General features: G+C 38.4%; 1 protein-coding gene across 4 annotated transcripts in view; it reads left to right on the forward strand.

Annotated features, from left to right (window-relative positions):
* Positions 1-25,673, forward strand: part of CDC42BPA (CDC42 binding protein kinase alpha (DMPK-like)) — a 418,998-nt gene that overhangs the window by 94,706 nt on the left and 298,619 nt on the right. For all 4 annotated transcript variants that reach the window (XM_006897745.1, XM_006897747.1, XM_006897744.1 and 1 more), the window contains exon 3: positions 22,516-22,599. In XM_006897745.1, the coding sequence (XP_006897807.1) occupies positions 22,516-22,599 (84 nt within the window). The remainder of the gene's footprint in view (positions 1-22,515; positions 22,600-25,673) is intronic.

The following is a 25,673-nucleotide window of genomic DNA, read 5'->3' on the forward strand; positions in this document are numbered from 1 at the left end:
TGTCTAAGAATAAAAGAAGACTTACTAATTGAGAGACATAGGTAATGTTACGGCTATCAGTTTTCTTTTTATCTATATCCTAATGGTATACAAAGGAATCTGATGACTACATCTGTGGGAAGAATCAATGGAGAACCTCAGTATCAGCTGTGAAAACTAAGGCAGCTCCTGATTATGGAAGAGACCACCAACTACTTACATGCAAATTCAAGCTGAAGTTGAAAATTAAATCCATAGGAACAAAAATATGACCTTGAGTCTATCCCACTTGAATTTCAAAACCATCTCAGGAACAGGTTTGAGACCTTGAACACCAATGAGTGAAGACCAGATGAGCTGTGGGAAGATATCAAAGAATATCGTCCATGAAGAATGCAGAAGATCATTACAGAGGTAGAGGAGGAAGGAAAGACCCAATGGATGTCAGACGAGACTCTGAATATTACACTAGAGCGCTGAAAAGCCAAAGAAATCAAGAAGTTAGAGGAGCTAAACAGAAGAATTCAAAGAGCAGCTCGGTAAGACAAAGCAAAGTATTATAATGAAATGTGCAAAGAGCTGGAGTCAGAAACTCAAAAGGGACCAATTCACTTAGCATTTCTTATGGTCAAGGAATTGAAGAACAAATTCAAGCCTTGAGTTGCAATACTTAAGGATGCTTTGGGCAAAATATTGAATGACCCAGGCAGCATTAATAGAAGGTGGAAGGAATATACAGAGTCACTGTATCAAAAGGAATTGGCTGACATTGAAGAATTTAATGAAACAACGTATGGGCAAGAGCCTGTAGGAAGGAAGTTGAATGTAGGAATGAAGAAAGAAGTTGAAGCTGCTCTGGAAAAATGGGCAAAAAACAAAGCCCCAGAAATTGACAGCATACAATTGATATAACTGAACAAACAGACACTGCCCTAGATGCACTCACCAAGATGTGTCAAGAAATCTGGAGGACAACCACCTGACCAAATTTGTTCCCATTCCAAACAAAGTTGAACCAACAGAGTATGGAAATTATTAAACAATATCATTAATATCACATGCAAGCAAGATTCTGCTGAGGATTATCCAAAAAATGATTGGAATAGCACATCAACATAGAACTGTCAGAAGTCTAAGCTGGCTTTAGAATGGGTTTGTGGTACAAGGGACATTATAGCTAATGTTAGATTGATCTTTGCTGAAAACAAAGAGTACCAGAGGAATGTCTATATGTGTTTAGTTGACTATGCAAAGGCATATAACTGTGTGGATCACAATAAACTGTGGCTAACTCTGAGAAGATTGGGAATGCCAGAACATTTGATTGTGCTTATGTGGTTATCAGGATTGAAGGAAGACTCATCGACGACCTGCGTTATGCAGATGACACAACCCTGCTTGCTGAAATCGAGGAGGACCTGATGTTCTTGCTTCTGAAGGTCAAGGACTTCAGCCTTAAATATGGATTGAAGCTCAACAGCAAGAAAACAAAGATTCTCACTACTGGGCTGATTAGCATCATCATGATAGATGATGGTGAAAAGATTTGAGATTATTAACAGCTTTAGTTTGCTTGGCTCCACATTCAGCAGTCTTGGTACCAGCAACCAAAAAATCAAGATGAATTACACTGGGAAAATCTGCTGTCAGGGACCTCTCCAGAGTACTGAAGAGCAAGAATGTAATTCTAAAGACTAAGGCGCTCATGATACAGACCATGGTCTTTGTAATTACATGCTATTCATCAGAGAGCTGGAGATTGAGTAGGTATGATAGAAGGAGTATTGATACCTTTGAACTGTGGTGCTAGAGAAGAATGTTGAATATACCACAGACTGCTAGGATAATGAACAGATTCATCCAGGAGAAGGTAAAACCAGGTTGCTCCTTGGAGGCAAGGATTCTGAAGCTTTGCCTGACATACTTTGGGCATATTGCAAGGAGGGACCAGTCCTTGGAGGAGGGACATTATGCTTGGGAGGGTGAAGAGACAGCGGAAACTCTCAATGAGATGAATTGATTTAGTAACTGAGCTAATGGGGGTAGGTTTGTTGGAGACAGTAAGTTTGATTCAGGATAGTGCAGGATTCAGAGCTATTGTACGTAGGGCCTCTATGAGTTACAAGTGACTCAATGATACTTAACAACAACAACATACCTGTTTTTTATGTAGCTTTCTATTTTTTTAATTTGATTTCGCACATTTTCTATAATAATTACATTAGAGTCAGAAGTTCTTTTTTCTTTTAAGTTTTTCTCTTTTTAAATCGGAGAGCTCAGTGTGACTTTGTAATTGAAACAATGTGGTTTGTGTAGGTGGTGGAGAAAATGATAGTTGAAAAGTGCCTTAGGCAAAGTAGTGATTGATTTGGTGTGCCCTACTAAGGAATTTTCAGTGAAAGAGAGGAAGAACCTCAACTAGTTAGATTGACATAGTGAGTGTACAGTGCTTTTGAGTGTGGCACACATTGTGAAGGTGGTGCAGGAGAAGGCAAGATTCAGATCTCTTATTCACAGGGTCACTATGAAGTAGTTGCCTCGATGACACCTCACAACAGCAAAAGCTAAAGAACTATTATCTAGAGAGATGTTGTTGTTGATTGTTCTCAAGTTGAGCACGAATCGTATCAACCCTATGAACAAAAAGACCTGAAGCCTTTCTTTAACTATGATCATTTCTCAAAGTTCATAGAGAGATGAGTGTCAGAGTTGTGTGAGAATTCATACATAGAGTTCATAGAGTTCTAGAGAGATGAGTATCCTGACAAATGTTAATAAGCACCAAAAGGCAAACCGAACTCAATCTCAGGTGTATATAAACTCTCAGTGACACAGCAAGACAGAGTAGAATTACCCTGTGGGGTTTTTACAGGGTTGCGCTATATGGAGTTCTACTGCCAATTCTTTGATTATGGAGTGGCTGGTGGATTTGAACCATGGACTTTTTAGGTAAAAGGTGAGTGCTTAACCATTCATTCCATCACATGGTATCCATCCATAAAGATTTTGAATTCTTGACAATTAAGTTTTTATCCCCAACATAGAGAACTTTTGTATTCTCAACAATTAGGATCTTCAATAACTTGCATTATGCAGATGACACAAACTTGCTTGCTGAAAATGAGGAGGACTTGAAGCACTTATTGCACAAGATCAAAGAATACAGTTTTCAGTATAGATTGCATTTCAATGTCATAAAAACAAGATTCTTACCACTGGGCTGATAGGCAACATCAAGTAAGGTGGACAAAAGGTTGAAACTGCCAACAACTTCATCTCACTTGGATCCACAATTAACACCCATGGTATCAGCAGCCAGGAAATAAGGAGATACACTACGTGGGGAAAATCTGTGGTCAGGAACCTCTCCAAATTATTGAGGCATAATGATGTTATTTTGAGGATTAAAGTGAGTCTGATTCAGGTCATGATTTTTCCCAATCACTTGCTATGCATTTGAGGGCTAAACAGTGGATAAGTATGACAGAAAAAGGATTGATGCCTCTCAGCTGTGGTGTTAGAGAAGAGCACTGAACATCCAATGGACAGACAAGAGAACAAACAAAATATGTCTTGGAGAGAGTACAGCCAGAGTGCTCTTTGCTTAGTGGCAAGGAGTTGCACTGCCAGCCCAAAGACTCATGGTTAGAACCCACCAGCTAGTTGTTCCAAAGGAGAAAGATGTGCAGTCTCCTCTGTGTGATTTATTCCTCCTGAAAACCCACTGAGAGTCAGTTCTGAGTCGTTTCTGACTTGATGGCACACAACAACAATAATGACTGGGTAGGTTGGAACTCAAGCCTTTAGGTCCTTTGTTGAGCACAAACCATTCATAGTATTTAGGAACTTTTAGTTAAAACTAGAAATATTTTAAAATGTACTCAAGGAATTTGAAAGGTATTTTATCTCTGAAGTACAGACTAGATCATAAACTGTGGAGTGTAAAGTAGAGAGGACAAGGTGAAAGGAAGGTAGTGGCAGTGTGGCATGGGATGTATTAGAATATTGATAAAAATCAGAGACTAAGAAAGAAATAATGGGAAACCTGTGGGTAGAGTTGATGACTCAGCTGAGACCCAGCTATATAGAAGAAAAAGAAATAAAAATAAAAATGCTTAATGAATTTTTTCTCAACTCTATAGTAATTGCTTTAAGAATATAAAGTAAAAGCTACAAAAAAAATTCCCAATAATTTACCCTTATTTTAATTCAGTTGTGCTTGTATGGAAAATCAGTATTGGCTAGATCATAAAATCTTAGTGTTTATTTATTCCCAATTAAAATGTCCCTGGTGGCTTTACCTTCTCTGTAGTTTTGGTCAACACATAGGTTTTGTAATACAGAGGCAATTATTTCCTCCAAAGACTTTGTCTGCTATCAGGGGTTTTTAAATAGGTATATAAGGGAGTCCAGTGGATAGATTCACCTCTGGCATGGATATCTGATAGGAGCTTTTTTTTTTAAAAAAAAATCAGTTATGCTTTCTTAAAAAAGAATTTAAAATAAAAACCCAATTTTTGTTATCCCTTGTGTGAAATACATGTAATATAGGAAATGCTAAGGGGCAAGATTTAAGTGACAGTCAGCAGGTCTGCCAGTTAAGAACCTTCTCTCTGCAGCTCAGCTGTCAGTTACTGCTTAACTTAACGCTGGGTTTTCCTTTTTGCTTTCAGGAAAGCCTTTTACTTACGCCCTGGGTGCTGCCCGTCCACAGTGTCCTGGAGGCTCGCCGCTTCTGCCTGCTCCAGCCTTGCTCCGGCAGCTTCCAGGCTTCTGGGCTTCAGAGCTGCTTGTGAAAGCTTGCTGCTTTGGCCTGCTCCCCCTGCTTCAGGTGTCAAAAGCTTTTCGTTAGCTTGCTTCCTCTGATCACTAAACGTAGGCCCTCATGTATCCGCATAATCTAGTCCTAGGAACTGAAAAGAAAACCAACCTTGGCTATTCATTCTTCCTTAACAAGTCTTGCACCTCGGCATTTTGAGGATTCGTGTAGAGTAAGTGAAGTTTGAAATGATACTGTGTGATTGATTCATTTTATTTGGAAGGCTGATTCTCACTTGGTAGGGGCACACGGGCATGGGCCTGTTAACATGTTACAGCCAGTGTCTATTCTAATGGCCAGTTCTCATGCTGAACCATTTTGAAGTGTTATCTGTATTGCCACAGTGTGTATGAATTGTGTATGTAGAATAGATACCTGTGGTTTGATATTTACTAAATACACAACAGTAGTTTCAGTTTGTTTGTTAAAGGCACTTCTTTTAGTATTTTTAAAAAACTTTTTAATATTTTAGAAACAAATTGAGCATTAATAGAACCTTTTAAAAACATATCAGTACATTTCCATACATACTGACAATTATTTTCATTAAAATAATAATAGATATTGAAATTATAGACATAGCGAAGTAGGAAAGAACTCCAGAATGATTGAGTCCTTATAGCAGTAAACAAATTTACACTGTGTTATCCAAATAACATTGGTTCATATCGTGGTTATACTTGTTATTAATTGTGTGACTATGAATATTACTTAACTCAGTCACTCTTTAGTTATGCCTTTTATATATTTAATGAAGTTGTGCTGTGGTGCTGCTGAGTCTTCATTGACTCTGAGGACCCATGTGACTGAGTGGAACCGCCCAATAGGATTTTCTGGGCTGCAGTCTATGGAATAGAAGATTGGTGACTCAGTGGTTAAATGTTTGGCTGCTTGTTGAAGGATCAGCAGTTGAACTTAACAGCCCCTCTGTGAGAAGAAAACAGGTAGCTTCCCTTTGTAATGATTCCAGCCTTGGAAACTCTATGGGCCAGTTCTGCGCTATCTTCTAGGGTTACTGGGAGTGAGAGCTGGTAGTGGCAGTTGTTTTGTGTTTCTTTTTTTAAAAAAAATTATTCCCAAGCACTGGGCCTTCATTAATGAACAGGTAAGAAAATAGGCAATCTCACGTATTTATGGGCTGGCTAGTGAGTATATGATTAGGCATTATACATAGCCCAGAATAGAGGTGCATCATTGCAAATAGGATTGGAGTGAGGGTAATTGTGCCACAATGGAAGAATATTTTTTTAAATAAAGTAAACTGGAAGGGGCGAGGGAGGGTGAGGGGATAAAATGTGAAACAATAAATGAATGAAAATATAACTTCTCTGTAAATTTTTATTAAAATCACAATTAAAGTAAGATTTAATTTAAAAAAGTGCTAGTGAGTAAAACAGTCAATAAAGTACTTAGATAAACTATAGACTACAGAAAAATAATAGAATAAAATACATAAAAAATAATAGCTTTCTTGATGTAATGCATAATATATCGGACTGTTAACCAAAATTCACACTGTTGTTTGAGTCTACCAACAATCTACCAAGAATCTCTCTGTGGGAAAAAGAGTTTTTCCCTATAAATATTTACAGGCTCTGAGATCAGCTAGAGGGTTACTGTTGTTATTAATGCCATCAAGTGGTTTTTGACTCACAGCCACCCCTATGTACAAAAGCCCTATACCCTGCTCTACCCTGTGCCAATATACTATCTTTGACACACCTACCCCCATTATCCCAGTCACTGAATTAGTCCATCTTATCAAAGGTCATCTTCTCCTGCACTGTCCCTACACCCTTTCAAATATGACGTCCCTTTCCAAAGACTGGTCCCTCCTTGCAACATGACCAAAGTATATCAGACAAAGCTTCAGAGTCCTTGCCTCCAAGGAGCAGCCTGGTTTCACCCTCTCTAGGATGAACCTGTTCTCCTAGCAGTCCACGGTATATTCAGTATTCTTCTCCAGCACCACAGCTCAAAGGCATCAACTCTCCTTCTGTCATCCCTAGTCATTGTCCAGCTCTCTGACACAGCAAGTAATTGCAAAGACTGTGGCTTCGATCGTGCACACCTTAGTCTCCAAACTGACAGCATTGTTCTTCGGTACTTTGGAGAGGTCTCTGACAGCATACTTTGCTAATGCAATTTGTCTTTTAATTTCCTTGCTGCTGGTACCAAGAGTGTTGATTGTGGTTCCAAGCAAACAGAAGCTGTTAACAATCTCAATGTCTTCACCATTTATTATGATGCTGCTAATCAGCCCATTGGTGAGAATTTTTGTTTTCTTGATGTTGAGCTTCAATCCATATTGAAGGCTGTAGTCCTTGACCACCTGCAGCATGCACTTTAGGTCCTCATCTGTGTAATGCAAATTGTGTAATGAGTCAATATTATTAATTTTTTTAATTTTATATTGGATTGCTTATAAAGTTCCTATACTTTGTGTTTCACACTATTCTTCATTCACATTGTGTTTCATAAAATCATTCCCATTATTATGTTTTATAAAATTAATCATCATTGAACTATACTCACCATTGCCCTGTATTTCCAGCTCCCTGCTGGATCTTTCCCATTTCTTTACTCTCCCTTCTTTCCACCCACCAGATTGTGTGACTGTATGATTTCCCCCTGTCCATTCTCACCCCTCTGCTTCCACTCTCCTCCCACTTGGATCATCACTCATGTTTTACTAGTTATCTTTCTATTTCTATAATAATGGTCTATTATTAAAGGACAAATGGGCACTATTTGTCCTTATGAGACTACTGAGTTCATTCACTCAGCGTAACTTGGGAGGGACTGGACATGAGTGAATATTGACCCAATGGCAGTGAGTTGAGAGTTGAATTATTGTTCATTTTAAACAACAATAAGCATTGAAGAGAAAAGTGTGGCATTTTAGATACTCTGAAATGAGAGGATAAAGCAGTCAGGTGACTATAGTAGGAAGAGTCTTCCGACCATATAGAACAGGTGCAGTGGCCCAGAGTTGAGACTGAGCAAGGTGACTGGTGTGGCTGGAGCAGAATCTGCCAGCAGAAGAAGAACTTAAAGTCAGAGGGTTTGGAGGGCCAGACATGCTGGCCAGTCTTTAAGTGGTGCAGACTGTTTTCACTTGACTGCAATACCAGCCTGATGCTCAGACTCACCTGAGACCCCACAGAAGAGAAGCCCGGGGAACCATGTCCATCAAGATCACAGCACGAGAACCCTGGGAAGTAGCTCCATGCTGTAACATGTTGGCGATGCCATGTTACAGTCTCAATTGGTGGCACAAGACAGCAAAGTAATAACATGGACTTTGGCTTTTACTTGAGAGAGATGGAAAACCATTGGAAGTTTTGGAGCAGAGGAGAACTGTGATTTGAGCTACATTTTTAAAGAGCCACTGTGTTTGCAGGGCTGAAAATAGACTGTTAAGGGTAAGGCCAGGCTTAGTAAAAACTGCCACAAAAAAGACTGAGTAAGCTGAATAGAAGACTCCAAAAGGCAGCACAGGATAATAAAGCAAAATATTACAATGAAATGTGCAAGGAGCTGGAGTCAGAAAATCAAAAGGGTCAAACTCGTTCAGCATTTCTTAAGCTCAAGGAACTGAAGAACAAATTCAAACCTCAAGTTGCTATAATCAAGGATGCTTTAGGCAGAATCTTAAGTGATCCAGGAAGTATTAAAAGAAGATGGAAAGAATATACTGAGTCACTATCAAAAGGAATTGACAGACCCAGAAGAATTTAATGAAATAACATTGTGGAAGTTCAGGCTGCTTTGAAGAAAATAGCAAAAAGTAAGGCCCCAGGAATAGATGGTATACCAAATGACATATTTTAGCTAACAGATGCTGCCCTGGATGTGCTCACCAAGTTGTACCAAGAAATCTGGAGAACAGCCACATGGCCAACTGAATGGAAGAGATCTATATTTGTTCCCATCCCAAAGAAAGGTGACCCAACAGAGTATGGAAATTTCAGAACAATATCATTGATTTCACATGCAAGCAAGATTCTACTGAAGAGTATCCAAAAACGACTGGAACAGCACATCAGCAGAGAACAGCCAGAAGTCCAGGCTGGGTTTAGAAGGGGTCGTGGTACTAGGGATATTATAACTAATGTTAGATGGATCTTAACTGAAAGCAGGGAATACCAGAGGAATGTCTATCTGTGTTTCATTGATTATGCAAAGGCATTTGACTGTGTGGATAATAACAAACTGTGGCTGACTCTGAGAAGAATGGGAATCCCAGAACACTTGGCAACATCAGGATGGATGGTGAAGAGATTGAGATTGTTCACAGGTTTAGTTTGCTTGGCTCCACAGGTAACACTCTTGGCAATAGCAGCCAGGAAATTAAAAGACATATTGCTATGGGAAGGTCTGCTGTTAGGGAGCTCTCCAGGGTACTGAAGAGCAATGCGGTCACTCTGGAGACTAAGGTGCACCTCATACAGGCCATGGTCTTTGCAATCACTTGTTATGCATCAGAGAATTGGACAATGACTAGGGAGGATAGGAGGATAATTGATACCTTTGAGCTGTGGTGCTGGAGAAGAGTATTGAGTGTACCATGGACTGCTAAGGAAACAAATAGATTCATCCTGGAGAGTGTTAAACTGGACTGCTCCTTGGAGGCAAGGATTCTGGGGCTTTGTCTGACATACTTTGGACATGTTGTAAGGAGAGACAGGTCCTTGAAGAAGGACATCATGCTTGGGAGGGTGGAGGGACAGCGCAGGAGGGGAAGACCCTCTATGTGGTGGATTGATTCAGTGACTGGGGCAATCGGGATGGGTGTGTCAGAGGCAGTGTGATTGGCACAGGACAGAGCAGGGTTTAGGTCTGTTGTACGTAGGGTCGCTATGAGTCACAAGCAATGGCACATAACAACAACAACAACAACAACAACAACAAGGGTTTAAATGCTTAATACTTACCAAATGATACCAGATAATATCATCATTCTAACCACTGCACAGTTCTAGTATCTTTAGGTTACTTTGACCTCAGTGGGTTTTACTTTTTTTTTTAAAATTTTAGGGAGAAAATTTAGTACATGCAATCTGTTTTACATGACACCTCTAATGGTGAGTGCATTAATATTCATTCAATGAAGGTTATTTGACTTTATACTGAATGAGATCTAAAAAGAATTGTGTATATACATATATAACCATGGTTGTGTAGCAGAAAAGGAGTAATGCTGTGAGCCCAAAGGCACCAAATTTACCAACTACTCAACAGGAGAAATGTGGGCAGTAGTCTCCTGTGTTCATTTTCAGTCTCTGAAAACTTGCTGTGTGTGTGTGTTTGTGTATTCTTGTTATGTACCCTCAAGTCAAACCAATCCATAGCTCACTTTACGGCAAGTTTTCAGAGAAAGTTTAATCACTTAGGAAGAGTTTGTCTATTTTTCTCCTGCGTAGCTGCTTGTGGACTCGAACCATGTACCTTTGGAATTGAATCACAGCTTCTTGTCACTAGGACACCAGAGCTCCCACGAAATGAGTTTTGGAAATCTCTTATACTGATTCTAGATCTGTATATAATTCTTAGTGTAGACCCAATCATTTAGAATAGACTCATAATATGTTGGTGCTACTATCACCGTATACTTTTTGTTTTTATTTTTATTTTGTATTGGGTTGCTTACAAAGTTTGTATACATTGTGTTTCACACTATCCTTCATTCACTTTATGCTAAATACAGTCATTTCTCTTCATTGTTGTTGTTAATTGTAGTCAAATATCGTCCTATGTACAAGATGCCTGAAGCCTTTTTGTAACTATTGTCGTTTCTCCTAGTTCATAGGTTTTCCAGAGGCATGTGGTTTAGGAATTGGATGACACTCCTGCTTCCAAACCTGAATCAATCTGGAAACTCTACCAAACACTGCCCACGTTTGTCACACCTTTGGTACAGCTGTTCCATTATGACATTTGAGATCCCAATGGCACATGGTTCAGTGGAACAGCAAAATCAGATTATCTCAATACAGCAAATTGACCAGAGAGCTATATCACTTAGAAGAATCTTCCTCTAAAATACAGTAACAAGGGATTAAAATATAATCCCTCAGTCCCAATTTTTACATATATGGGCCCTCCAGGAGGTCTTGTTGACTCTAAACAAGAGCCTTAAATAAAAACAACCACACAATCCACACAGATGCTCAGCCAAAACAAGAACAGCATCTTACAGAGTCCAGCCACTTCATCAAACTCCGAAATGGAGACAAGGGCCTGGTGATATATGTTGTTGTTGTTAAATGCCATTGAGTCATAGGCCACTCATAGCGACCTTATAAACAGAAGACTTTAGCCCTGTACTGTAACTGTTGTCCTTTCTCAAAGTTCATAGAGTTTCCACAGACATGTTTAGGAAGTGGATGCCACTCTTAACGTCCACGTCTGTTGTAATCTGTGAGCTCTACAAAACGTTGTCAACCATGTGTAATCATAATGGCTTTTGACGCACCAATGGTTAACCGTTCAGTATCACAGCAATCCTAAGTTACCTCAATACAGTGAAATGACAGAACACTGTTGTACCACATAGGAAAATGTTCATTTCAGACATTCTCTTCATTATGTTTTACAAAATGAATCACCTTTACCCTATTTTTTCAGATCTCTGCTGTATCTCATTTCCTTTAGCCTCCCTTCCCTCCATCCTCCAAATTGTGTAACCCTATGATCACTCCTCTGCCCATCCTCACTCCTCTATTCTTACCGTTCCCCTCATGGATGATCATACATGGTTTACTAGTTATCTATTTCTACAGTAATGGTCTTATGCAGTATTTGTCCTTATGAGACTGAGTTAGTTCACTCATCATAATACTCTCCAGTCTCTCCCAAGTTATGTAGTAATTTTGAAAGTCATTGTTCCTGAGTCCTGTGTAGTGTGAATGAGTGTACCATAATTTCTCAATCCATTTGGTTGTGGTTGGACATTTGAGCAGTTTCCATGTTCTTGTGATGAGGAATGATACTGCTGTGAACATTGATGTACAAATCTCTGTTGGTGTCTTAGTTCTAATTTTCTTCAGCTATTTTTCCTCGGGAGATGATTATCCATTCTTCTCTCACAGAGCAGCTGGTGGATTTGAATCAGTTGACTTTGGAGTTGGAACCCAGTTTCTTACTAGTAGACCAGAACTCCGTTCATTATACAGACATGTATTTTGATTATAATTTGGTACAAATATAAGTGCCCTTTACATGAATATTTGTACGATTTTTTCTTTGTATATGTGCCTTTAAAATTTTTTAATTTTTGTTTTAAATTGGTTTGCTTACAAAATTCATAGACATTTTATTTCACACTATTCTTCATTCACATTGTGTTTCTTACAGTCATTCGCATGAAAAAAAAACAACATAAAACCAATCATTCACATGCATTATGTTTTACAAAACTAATCACTATTGGGCCCTGCCCATCATTATCTTGTCTTTCCTGGTCCCAACTGGATATTTCCTATTTCTTTCATTTCCTCCCTCCACCCACCAAACTGTAAACCTGTGATTTTGCCCCTACCCATTCTCCCTTCTCTGCTCCCACCTCTTGCTTCCTTTGGGTTCCCATAAATGTTTTACTAGTTATCCTTCTATTTTTCAACAATTGTCTTATGCAGTATTTGTCCTTGTGAGTTAGTTCACTCAGCATAATGGTCTCCAGTCTCTCCAAAGTTATGTAGTATTTTTTAAAATCGTTGCTTTTGAGTGCTGCATAGTATTTCATTATGTGACTATACCGCAGTTTCCCAATCCATTCAGTTGTGTTTGGACATTTGCGGATGTGTTCATGTTTTTGTGAAGGTAAAAACCACTACTGTGAACACTGGTGTACAAATGTTGGTTAGTATCTCAATTCTCATTTCCTTGGGGCATATTCCTAGTAGTGGAATAACTGGGTCATTTAGAGTTTATGTTCAGCTTTTTGAGGATGTGCCAAACTGCCTTCCAGAGTGGTTGTACCATTTTGCAGTCCCACCAACAATGTATGAGAGTTCCCACCTCTACATCCTCTTCAACCTTTATTGCTCGCTGCCCTGCTAAACTTGCCACTGCTGCTGGAGCTGGTATGGCATTGTGGTTTTGATTTGCATCTCTCTTATTGCCAGTGATTTTGAGCATTGCTTCATGTGTCTGTTTGCCATCCAAATAAACAGTAGGTAAATGCTTGTTTTCCCATTCACTCGTCTTTACATGTCTTTTGCCCTTTTGGTAATTATATTATCAGTCTTTTTCTTGTGGAGGCTCGTAATACTCTATAAACAGTTTTCATAACTGTTATGAGACCCTTGTCCAAGATGGTATTGCCAAAAGTCTTGTCCCAGTTGTTAGGTTTTGTTTTCATTCTATTTAAAAAAGTTTTTGATGTAAACAGGGATTGCATCTTTAGAAAATACCATTTATCAATTTTTTTTCTAATCCAGCTTGTTCATTTCTTTCTGTAATTGTCAGCCTCTTTATAAGTCTAGGTCCTGTAAGTTTGGTCCCGGTTTGTCTCTTGTCTCTGATACACCTTAAGTTGATTTTTTTTTGTTTATGTTGTGAAACGTAGATCCTGTTTCAGCTTTCTGCAGGTAGCAATCCAGTTTTGCTAGCACCATTTGTTCAAGAGGTGGTCATTTTCCCATTTGATAACTTTGATTTCCTTGTCGAATGTTGGTTGACCAAAGATAGATATCGAGTCCATTTCTGGGATCTCGATTCTGCTTCTTTGGTCTATGTGCCTGTCATTGTACCGGTACCATGCTGTTTTGGTTACTACTGCTTGTATAGTAGGTTTTGAGGTCAGGGAGTGCTATGCCTCCCACTTAATTTTTATTTTTCAGAAATACTTTGCTTATTTGGAGTCTCCTTTTTCCTTTTGATCTCTTTGAAATATGAGTTTGGTGTCTGTTGAAATTGCATTGAACACATAGATTGCTTTTGGTTGTTGTTGTTGTTGTTGTTTAATGTCGTCAAGTCGTAGACGACTCATAGCGACCCTATGAACAAACAGCCTGAGCACTGTTCGTACATAGAGTTTCTGGAGGCAAGCCATTTTGGAAGTGGATGCCGCTCCTGCTTCCAGGCTTGATTTAGTCGGGAAGCTCCAGCCAACACTGTCCACCATGGGTGCCCATTACCACGATTGGCACATCACTGTCACAGGCTTCAGCATCACAGCAACCATGAGTTACCTCTGTACAGCAACGCACAGACCAGTGCTGTACCACCTATAAGAATGTTTGACAGGAAGACAATTTGAACCTGGCTGAGGGCCACAGATGAAAATCACCCACCTTCGGCTTGGTAGCACAGCTTCCTTTCCACTAGGCCAACGTAGGATAGTAATTTTAACTATATCGAGTCTTCATATCCCTGAACAGGGAACATTTCCCATTTATTTAGATCTTTTATTGTTTTTCACAAAAGTGTTCTGTCGTTTTCTTTTTATACATCTTTTGTGTTGCTAGTTAGGTTCATTCTCAAGTATCTCAATTTGTGATTGGCTGTTGTAAATGGCATTGCCTCCTTGGTTTCCTTCTTTGAGTTCTCTTTGTTACTGCAGAGGAATCCCACTGATTTTTCGATATTGATCTTATATCCCGCTATTCTAGCTCTAACAGTTTTTTTTGTTGAGTTCTTGGAGTTATCTGTGTACACTATCATATCATCTGCATTTAGTGACAGTTTCACCATCTCTTTGCCAATCTGGATGCTTTTTATTTCCTTCTCTTGTTATAGCACTTCCAATACATTATTGAATAGAAGTGGTGACAGTGGGCATCCTTGTCTTGTTCCTGTTCACAGGGAAAATGCTTTTAGTCTTTCTCCATTGAGAATGATATTGGCTCTTGGTTTGTGCATATATACTTTTCACTATGTTGAAAAGTATATATACATATATGTATTCCTATTTTACTGAATAGTCTTAATCAGGAATGGATGTTGGATTTTTGTCAAATGCTTTTTCTGCACCAGTTGCTAGGATGGTATGGTTCTTGATATTTGCTTTATTAATGTGGTGAGTTACATTGATTTTCTTATGTTAAACTCTTTGCATACCTGTTATGAACCTCATTTGGTCATGATGAATTATTTTTTCGATGTGCTCTTGGATTCTATTAGCTAGAATTTTGTTAAGGATTTTTGCATCTATGTTCATGAGAGAGAATTGATCTGTAATTTTCTCTTTTGGTAATATCTTTGTTTTGTTTGTTATTAGCATTATACTTTATATAATGTTTCTAGGAGTATTCCTTTTTCTATTTTTTTAAAAATAATTTAAATAGAATTAGTGATAAATCTTTTGTGAATGTGTGGTAAAATTCAGCCATGAAGCTGATCAGGACTCTTTCTTTTCTTTCTATTTTTGTTTTTGTGTGTGTGTGTGGGGGGGGGGGAGTCTTTTTATGACCTGCTCTGTTTTTTTTCTTTTGTAATGAGTCTGTTCACTTGTTTTACATTTGTCTGTGTCAGTCTGGGTAGAGTATGAGTTTCAAGGAATTTGTCCATTTCCTCTAGTTTTTGAAATTTATCAGACTATGTTGTTGTTATGTGTTGTTGAGTCACCTATGATTAATAGCAAACCTACATGCTCTGAACCCTGCTCTATCTTGAGTCAATCTCATTGTTTCTGATAGACCCAATCCTACTTCTCTAGTTGCTGAATCAATCCATCTCATCCTGGGTCTTCCTCTTCTGTGCCGTCCCTCCACCCTTCCAGCATGATGATGTTCTTCAGGGACTGGTCCTTCCTGGCCATATGCCAAAGTATGGGAGAAGGTGCTTTTCCAGGGGGTAGCTTTATTATACCCTATCCAGGACTGACCTGTTTGTTTTCCTGGCAGTCCATGTTACATTCAACACTTTTCTAGCAACACAATGCAAAGGCATTGATTCTTCTTTTATTGTCCTTTGTCATTGTCCAGCTCTCTGACACATAACAATTAATTGCAAAGACCGTGGCCTGGATCAGGTACATCTTAGTCTCCAGACTGACATCATTGCTCTTCAGTACTCAAGAGAGGTATCTGACAGCAAACTTTCCCAATACAATTCTTCTTTTGATTTCCTGGTTGCTGATGCCAATAATGTTGATTGTAGCACCAACCAAGCTAAAGTTATTGATAATCTCAATTTTTCTCCATCCATCATGAAGCTGCCATTTGACCCAGTGGTGAGAAACTTTGTTTTATTGATGTTGAGTTTCAATCTATATTGAAGACCGAAGTCCTTGATCTTTTGCAGCAAATGCCTTATTTCCTTCTCAGTTTAGGCAAGCTAAGTTGTGTCATTTGTATAATGCAGGTTATTGATGAATCTTGCTCCAATCCTGATGCCATATTCTTCCTCATAAAACCCAGCGTCCTGAATGATCTGTTCTGCATATAGATTGAAACGTTATGGAGATGGGATGCATCCCTGATGCACACTTTTCCTGATCCTGAACCATGCATTGTTTCACTGTTCTTATTACTACTTCCTGGTCCAGGCACAGTTTCGAATGAGCACAGTTACATGCTCTGAGATTACCATCCTTATCAAGGTTAGATGCAAGTTCTTGTGATCCACAATGAAATACAGGTAGACATTCCTCTGATTCTCCCTCCTTTCAGCCAAGATCCATCTGATGTTGACTGGGATGTCCCTTGTGTCACAGCTTCTTCTAAACCCAGCTTACATAGTTTTTCATAATATTCTAATATTAATAGATTTAATTTTATCTGGTTCTGTTGTGATATCACCTCTATTATTCCTTACCTGAGTTATTTATGTCTTCTCCTTTTTATTGTTTTGTTAAGTTTGTCAGTGGTTTGTCAATTTTATTGACCCTTTTGAAAAACCAGCTTCTGGTTTTTTGGTTTCAATTGTTGTTTTTTGTTGTTGTTGTTTTTCTGTCTCATTGATTTCAGCTCTTGTAGTTAGTTTCCTTTCCTCTAGAGGCTGTGGGGTTAGATGGTTGTTCTTCATCTATTTAATTAAGGTGTTGATTTAGATAACTAATATTACTTCTTCATTGTTTATGGCTATGAACTTACCTTAAGGACTACCTTAGCTGCATCCCAGAGGTTTTGATATGCTGTATTTTTCTTATGATTTATTTCAGGAAAGTTTTTTATTTATTTCTTTATTTCTTCTGTAACCTAATTGTGTTCTAGCGGAATGTTATTTAGCCTCCGCATTGGTAGTTTTATAAGCTTTATCTTCTTGTGATTAATTTCTAGTTTTATATAGTTTTCTAAGAAAATATATTATTTCATTAGTTTTTAACATGTTGAGGCTTGTTTTGTGCCTTAATATGTGATCATTTCTGGAGAATGTACCACATGCACTTGAGAAGAATGTGAATTGAGTTTTAGTTGGGTGTAGCACTCCAACCATATCCACAAGGTAGAGTTTGCTGAATGCTTAGTGTAGATCTTTGATATTTTTATTAAATTTCTTTTAAGTTGACCTATCCTTTGGTGAGAGTGGTATGTTAAAGTCTCCTATTACTCTTGTGGTACTGTCAAGATCTTTCTTCAATTCTGTTAACTGTTGTTTTATGTCTTTTCCAAGTCTATCATTTGGTGCATAGATGTTGACCAGGGTTATGTAATTTTATTTTTTTAAATTTTATTTTATTGTTTTTGTGTGTGTACCATCAAATCAGATCTGACTGGTACAGGAGGAGATTGTCCCTCCTTCTCCTGCAGAGCAGCTGGTGGATTCAAACCGCATACCTCTGTGATTGCAGTGCAGCTTCTTGCCAGTAGGACACCAGAGCTCCCTAGGGTTATGTCTTTTGCCTTTAAACATTATGTACTGCCCTTTCTTATCTTGTGTGATGGTTTTCATCCTTAAGTCTATTTTATCAGAGATTAGTATTGCCACTCCTGCTTCTTGGTAGATGACATTTACTTGGTATATTTTTTTCCAGCCTTTGATTTTGAGTCTATTTTCCTCTTTGTTTCTTAGATGTGTCTCTTCTAGACAACATACTGATGGGCTTTGTTTCTTTCTTTATTCTGTTACTCTTTTTTTCTTGGTTGGTGCATTTTGTTTATTCACATTAAATATGATTATTGACAGACCAGCTTTCATCATTGCCATTTTGGTGTGTTTCTTTTTCTGTTGTTTCTGGTTGCCACGGTCCATCTGCTTTCCTTTGGTGTTTCTGTGTGAAGGACTTCCCTTAAAAGTTCTTATAGATTTGGTCTTGATTTTCCTTTTTTGCAAAGTATCTAATTTCTACATGTTTGATGGAGAGCTTTGCTTGGTGCAGGATCCTCGGTTAACAATTGTTTTCTTTCATCTTTCTGTATATACCATTCCACTATCTTCTTGCTTGCATGGTTTCTGCTAGGAAAACAGAATGTAATAGAATTGCTTTTACTTTGTAGGGAACTCTTTTTTTTTTCTTGTGCTGCTTTTAGTATTCTATTCTTGTCTTTTATTTTGGAGAATTTGACTATAATATGGCTTGATGGTATTTTTTGGGGGAGGTGTAGTCTATTTAGTGTTCGCTGAGTTTCTTGAATGTGGATTCCCTCATTCTTCTTAACACCTGGGAGGTTCTCTTCTAGTACCTCTTCAACAATTTTTGATATGTTGAATTATAGGTTGATATATAGTTTTATAAACTTTACCCTCTTTTGATTAATTTCTAGTTTTGTAGTATTGTTGTCTGAGAAAATACTTTATATTATTTCATTAGTTTTTAATTTGTTGAGGCTTGTTTTGTGCCTTAATATGTGATCAGTTCTGGAGAATGCACCATGTGCACTTGAGAAGAAATTGCGTTTTAGTTGGGTGTAGTACTCCAACTACATTCACAGTAATCTCAGTGATTTCCCTCTCTTTTGTATTCTGCAATTTCAGTTATATATATGTCATTTATATGTCATCCCACATGATTCTAATGTTTTCTTTATGTCTCATCTCTGATTTTTCTTGTAGTATCTTTCCATTGAGATTCTTGTCTCCCAGCTCACTGATTCTCTGCTCCATCTCTTCTGTTCTACCTTTTTGTCCCTTCAGCATGTTGGACACTTCTGCCATTTCAGCTGTAATATTCTGGATTCCATTTTCATGTATTTCTATTCTTTCCAGTACCATGTTAGCTATATCCTCTGCATCTTAGGATGGTTTTTTAAATTATTGTACCTCTTCATCTATAGTTTCAATTTATTCTTTAATATTTTGCATTTTTCTGCCTTTTTTTATAAGGTCTTCCTCATGAATATATTTCTTCTGGCTCCCTGTCTCTGCAGTATTTGCTTGCTTTCTTTTTTTGTTGGATTATTTTAGTGTAAGATTACAAATCATATTGGTTTTTCATTCAATTACATTGTGGTTTACAACATTACTTACAATTTATTAATGTAGTTATTTAATTAGTGTCTTCAACCCCTTATTATATATTGCCTTTCCCTTTACCCAACTTATCTGTTTATTAGTTTTTACTACCTGCTCCCTTCCTTCCCATCCCTAGGAACCATCAAAGAATGATTCTGTCTGTATGCATACCTTTCTTTAGTGTTTCCTCATAGTGGTCTTATACCATAATTGTACTTTTGTGACTGGCTTATGCTACTTGGAATAATTTCCTCTAGATTCACCTACGTTTTGCATTAGTTTGTGAGTTCTTTATCATTCTTTAGTGTTGCATAACACTCCATTGTGTGAATGTACCATCATAGTTTCTTTACTCATTCATCCCTTCATGGATACTTGGGCTGCTTCCATCTCCTTGCTTTTTTTATTTGTTTATTTTTAAAGTTGACAAGGATTTAATTTTACCAGGATCCTCAATCAACACCCACCAGAGCAGCTGTCAAGGAATCAGATGAGGTATTGCAATGGGAAAATCTACAGCCTAAGATCACTTTAAAGTGCAAACAAGCAAGAATGTCACTTTCAGGACGAAGGTGCGCCTGACCCAAACCATGGTATTCCCCCCCATTCATTCATTGTGGTACATACACTTTCCTCCCTGCCCACTCCTCTCTCCTCTTCAGTTTGCTTTTCTCTTTGAAAAGTAAAAAAAGTTATGTCATTGTTATACAGCAGCCCCCGCCCCCCTTCTCCCAAGTCCACTCCACTATGCAGCTTTCATTCTGGACGCTTGTCATGACAATAATACCTAATCATATATTCCTCCTAAACAGTTCTCTCCCTCATCTGTTTCAATGCAATATACATTATTTATCCCCTCTTTTCTTAGTTCCCCCCCCCAATCTCAATGTGAGTCCCACTTTACAACAGAGGCCTTATGCCATGTTTGTCCTTTTGTGACTGAGATATTTCACTCAGCATAATGTCCTCCAGGGTCGCCCATTTTGTATAATATTTCATGAGTTCCTTGTATTTGCTTTCTAAATGGCTTTCCCTGTTTTTTCCATCATTTGCATCTTTTTCTGTAACTCTGCCTTGATATTTTCCTTCTGGTTTTCTACCTCTAAGGTATTTCCTTTACTTGTGGCTTCCATTATTTCCCCCCTTCATTTGTACTTGCTTTTGTAGCTGTAAGAATGCCCCCATATCAACATACGTCTTCTGCCTTCTTGACTCTTTGGTATTCATTGGGTCCTCAGTATTTGCTTTTTTGGAGAAAGCTTAATTTGTTTTTTCACAGTGTTTGAAGCTGTCTGCTGCTTTCTTGACAATATGTGACGTTTTTCTTGATAAGTCTTAAATAGTTCCTATTGTGTCTCGCTAAGTTGTGGGTAGTTCTTATCATAATGATGTTACTGCTTAGTTGCTAGTTTAAAATGTTCGATTTATGGGGTGAGCCTCTCTCTAATGAATGTCCTTTCTGGGAAAATTTGCCTTTCCTAAAGTCCTTAAGGTTGTCTCTGGTCTACACTACAGGCCTGTAGGAATCTCACCTTAATGTAGTCCCCTCTCCAAAATTCTGTTGTCCTTGTTCATCTATGGTTGAGTGATGGTTCGAGACCAGGTGCTCCATTAAAGCAGTTTCTATCCAGGGGGGTTTCAAGTCTGCTCTCTTTCTCGCAGCTCAGCATGGTAGTTGAGAATGTCTTTCCCCTGATTGTCAGCCCTCTCTCCCAAACTCTCTTATCTTGTTTGACACCTGGTATGGCCTTGCAAATAGGGAGGCAAGGATTCTTAAATGGAGGAGCCTTTCCCCAGGTAAATTTCTCTTCTCCACAAACACCTCAGAGTGCTGAGTCTGGGGAAGAGTGTCTCTCCTGATGATGCTTTCTCTTCTGAAGCCTTATATCTTCCTTTGTCTCTGGAGTGGTGTGATTTCAGGGGTGCCACTTAAGCAGTTTGTGTGTAAGGGTGAGGATGGGGTCTCAAGTCAGCTCTCTTCGCAGAAAACCAAGAAAGCCTACTCCTGCTTATAGCTCTCTTTCCCAAACTCTCTTGTCCTGTTTGGCACCTGCGAAAACCCTGCAGCCATGGAGGCTAGGATCTCCAAGTGGAGAGACATTTCCCCTGGGACATTTCAGCCCCCTTGCTCCCCACAAACATCTGGAAGTGTTGGCTCTGGGGAGGAGTGCCTCACCTGATGGCGCTTTCTCTCCAGAAGCCTAATGTCTCTCTGCCTTAAATTTTGGCGATTGAGTTTAAAACCATTCTCTTTCCTTGGAAATTGCCCTTTGAATGATTTAAAATCTGCTGTTCAGTTAGTTCTCTCCTTTCACATTCGAAGGCATTATTCAAATTCTCTTTTCTTGTCCTACTTAGGGAGTTGTATTGCTAACTCAAAGGTTACCTCTCTTTGGCAATTCAAATCTACCATTGACTCCTTGGGAAAAGATGGGTAATCTCCTCCCTTGCTATTTTATTTACAATCTTGGAATCCAGTTGTAGGGTCCGCTATGAGTCTGTGCTGACTTGACAGCATTGCTTTGACTTGTGCTGTTTCCCTGACCTCTTTGCTGTAACTGGAAACTTCCTCACTGAAATTTTTTCTTCTCTTGCTCAGTCTCAGCCTTTCAGTATCTTCAAAGAGTTGAAATGGCTCTTAAATATTACCTAGTCAAGCTGAAAAACCAGAAATTAAATCTATTTCTTGGATGAAAATGGGGATTAATTTATTTATATTTGACAACGTTTTGGTTTTGTTTTCGTAAATCTATAGTTAAAATAGAGATATATCTGTTCCTTTATTTGTTGATGTGGAAAGGGATCTGTAAAATTCACAATAAACAATTATTGATACAGGGGTAGGGTGTGTGTGTGTGTGTGTGTGAAGGTGTATAAGTGTATGTTCTGTGAAACATTATTTTCATTTATTTCACCAGTTTAAAGTCAGAGAGCCTCACTGGAGATTAGGCAGTTTACTTCATGCCATTTCTCCACCCATGGAACATTCTTGTTTTGGCAGCTGGCATTTCTTGTACCATCGAGTTGGTATTTGGGATTTATTACTTAACAAGCTCTAGTTCTCTCAAGTTGTACATTTTAGGCAGGTTCTTAGTGGTAATGCCCAGTTTAAATTTCAGGACATAAAAATGTGGAAAGAAGGATTTTCTATGTAGCCATTAAATGATACAAGACTCAGATATTGCTATTTTTTGACACATGTTGAGTAGTGTGACTTTTTTCACCTGAAAACATTATTTTATCTAGGATTTTAAAGTTTGAACTATTTTGAAATAATTGATAATTGTCATTTGTTTTTTTACAGAGAGGAAAATGGATGACTGAAAAGGGTTATTTTGCCATATTTTGAAAGTTTTGCTTTTCTTTTTCTTTTCCAGGTTGCTGTGGTAAAACTAAAAAATGCAGATAAAGTATTTGCCATGAAAATATTAAATAAATGGGAAATGCTGAAAAGAGCTGAGGTAAGAATCTTGTGTATTTGAATGTTTATTTAATATCTTAGCAATATTTGTAGAGAATTATAAGGGTAGTAGATCTTTATATATCATTTTATTTATGATGGCATATTTAAAGGCATCAGGGAGTAATGGAACAATTAATAATTAGTTATGCTAATTGAATTTTGACAAATAACAGAAAAGCTCCAACGTGGAGCTTAAAAGAATACATAATTATCAATTCCATATGACCCAGCTCTTCCATTGCTTGGAATATGCTCTGAGAAAATGAGAACTGAGGCTCAAATGGAGACTTGTACACCAATGTTCATAGCAGTGTTATTCACCAATTTCTTTAATAAGAATGCACTTTGTGTTAGATGCTTGATGGATACTTTCTTATGTGACATACAGTTTGTTTTTATTACTCTGAATTTGTTTGTATTCCGTTCCACAATTCAGCATTGGTTTTGAGTACAGCCTTTAATATTCTGTTTATTGCTGATTTATAGTTAAAACTGCTTTGTGTTTTCATATTAAGGACTAATAAGTACCTGATAATACATTTTTATGTTGGTGTTGGATCTGAGGAAGAAGTTGACTGGTGTGATGCTAGAAATATATAGCAGCTGATATGATATGCATAGAACTGGGCTACATAGAGTCTTGGGGTGAGGTTCTCAAGGCCCCTGCTGAGTCATTGTGAGGGCCTGCATAGGGCAGGACACTCAGAGCCTCTGTGAAACAGAACTTTTATGGACAGATTTCAACATTTTAACAAAGTAAAAGAGCCTGATTGGGAGTGGTGTTATGTAACAGTGAGATAGTCCTGACCCATAGCTGACCCTCCAGTGGGTTTTCAGAGACTGTAATAATCACACAGAAGAAGATTGCCCATCATTCTCTCGTGGAGAAACTGGTAAATTTGAACACATGCCTTTGTATTGGTAGCACAGCTCTTTACCACTAGGCCACCACGGCTCCCATTAGAGATCTGTTGACAAACCACTTTTCTCTAAAAGATACAGAGGCCAAATTCTTTTCCAAATTTGTTTAAATTGGAAGAGGATGGAAACTGTTCTGTCGTGAATAAGGACAGTAAAGAGGAGCATTTCCCCAGCTCAGAGAGATGTGTGCACTTATACCCGTGCCATGGGTTTGCATAGAGGAGTGTCCTCACCACAGATGCTGGGATATTCCATCCCTTCTTTCTAAATCTCTAGATTTCTTGTCATGAATTTTAACATTCTCCATCTGTTCTTATTTGTGCCATGGGGTCTGATTTTGGTCTTTAATATAATAAGTGGTCACTGTAGTTTCCAAGAAAGAATGTCTCTCATATAGGGGCCTAAATTATATATCACTGTCTTAACAGAACAAGTGTTGCTGTTGTTAGTTGCCATCATCAAGTCATAGATGACACATAGCGACCCTATGAACAAAAGACCTGAGCACTCACTGTTCATAGAGTTTCTGGAGGCAAGCCATTTTGGAATTGGATGCCGCTCCTGCTTCCAGGCTTGTTTTAGTTGGGAAGCTCCAGCAAACACTGTCCACCATGGGTAACCATTACCACGTTTGACACATCAGTGTCCCAGTGTTCAGCTTCATAGCAACCCCAAGTTACCTCTGTACAGCAATGCACAGACCAGTGCTGTACCACTTAGAAGAACGTTTGACAGGAAAACAATTTGAGCCTGGCCAAGGGCCGCAGATTAAAATCACCCACCTTCGGCTTGGTAGCATAACTTTCAGTCCACTAGGTCAACGTAGCTCTGTGTTGTCGTTGTTATTGTTGTTAGGTACCATTGAGTTGTAGATGACTCATAGCGACCCTATGAACGAAAGGCCTGAGCACTGTTTGTAGATAGAGTTTCCGGAGGCAAGCCATTTCAGAAGTGCATGCTGCTCCTGCTTCCAGAACAGAACAACTAGTGTTTGAAAAAACATCTTGCTTGGAAAGGTGAAAGATCAGTGACCTTCCATCCAAAGAGAGTAAGACCTTCAACAAACTGAACTGACACACTGAATGTTTCAGTGAATTCATGTGATATCAGAGATGATGAGGATGGCACATGATATGGCAAAGTTCAAATGTATTGTTCATAGAGTCACTATGAGTCAAGGTTGATTCCATGGCAATCAACAACTAGTCCGAGCTGGCTCTGTGGCAGTAGGTCATATTTTAAATATTTGATCTCTCTAAGTATTTTCAGCTCTTACTGACTTCACTTATACAGAAGATGGCCTTACTCATTTCATTGAAAGAGAAAGTCCATCTGTTCTCCATCTTGAGTGTTAAACCTGTCTACTATGTTCAGTTTTCCTGTTTATAAAATAAGGATAGTTATAGTCTTACAATGATAGTTCTTTAAATGGAATAATAATATATCCTGCTTTTCACAGGATAGTATCATTTATGCCTATTGTTTTATTATTTGTAGTAATTGTTGCTGTTATTGATAGTATCTTAGTCATGCGATCCTGTGTATATAACAGGGCATCATTATTTCTGTTTTCATTCTTTATTATATTGCTGTCATTTATTTCATTTATCTGGACACACTTTTGATTATTAATTTGAACAAAAATCTACAAGGGAACACTAGTGGTGTATTTCATGAATTGAAACCCTAAAGGTGCACTTCTCTTATGATTTGAATCCACCAGTGACTCTGCAGGAGAAAGAGGAACAGTCTCCTTCTGTGTGATTTCCGACCTCAGAAGCCCTGTGGATATCAGCTGTGAATTGGTTCCAGCTTTTGATGGCAATGAGTTTTTAGTCTTTGCGTTATTATTAAATTACTTGTTGAGTTATCTATTCGATGACAAGTTGCTAAAAGAGGCTATTCCTTGGAGAGGTACATCATGCTTGGGAAGGTGGCAGGGTGGCAAAGAAGAGGAAGACTCTCAACCAGGTGGATATTGATACAGTGACTGCAGCAATGGGCCTTTTAAAAAAAATTATATATACTACATTGAAACAGATGAGGGAGAGAATAGTTTAAAAGTGATATATGATAGGGTATTATGGTTTTCACAAGAGTCCAGAATTCAGGTTGCATAGTGGAATGTACTCATGTCGGTGGGAGGGATGC

The sequence above is a fragment of the Elephantulus edwardii genome, unplaced genomic scaffold (assembly GCF_000299155.1).
Source record: "Elephantulus edwardii isolate Elephantulus edwardi_28Jun2011 unplaced genomic scaffold, EleEdw1.0 scaffold00214, whole genome shotgun sequence".
In the NCBI taxonomy this organism is placed as follows: Eukaryota; Metazoa; Chordata; class Mammalia; order Macroscelidea; family Macroscelididae; genus Elephantulus; species Elephantulus edwardii.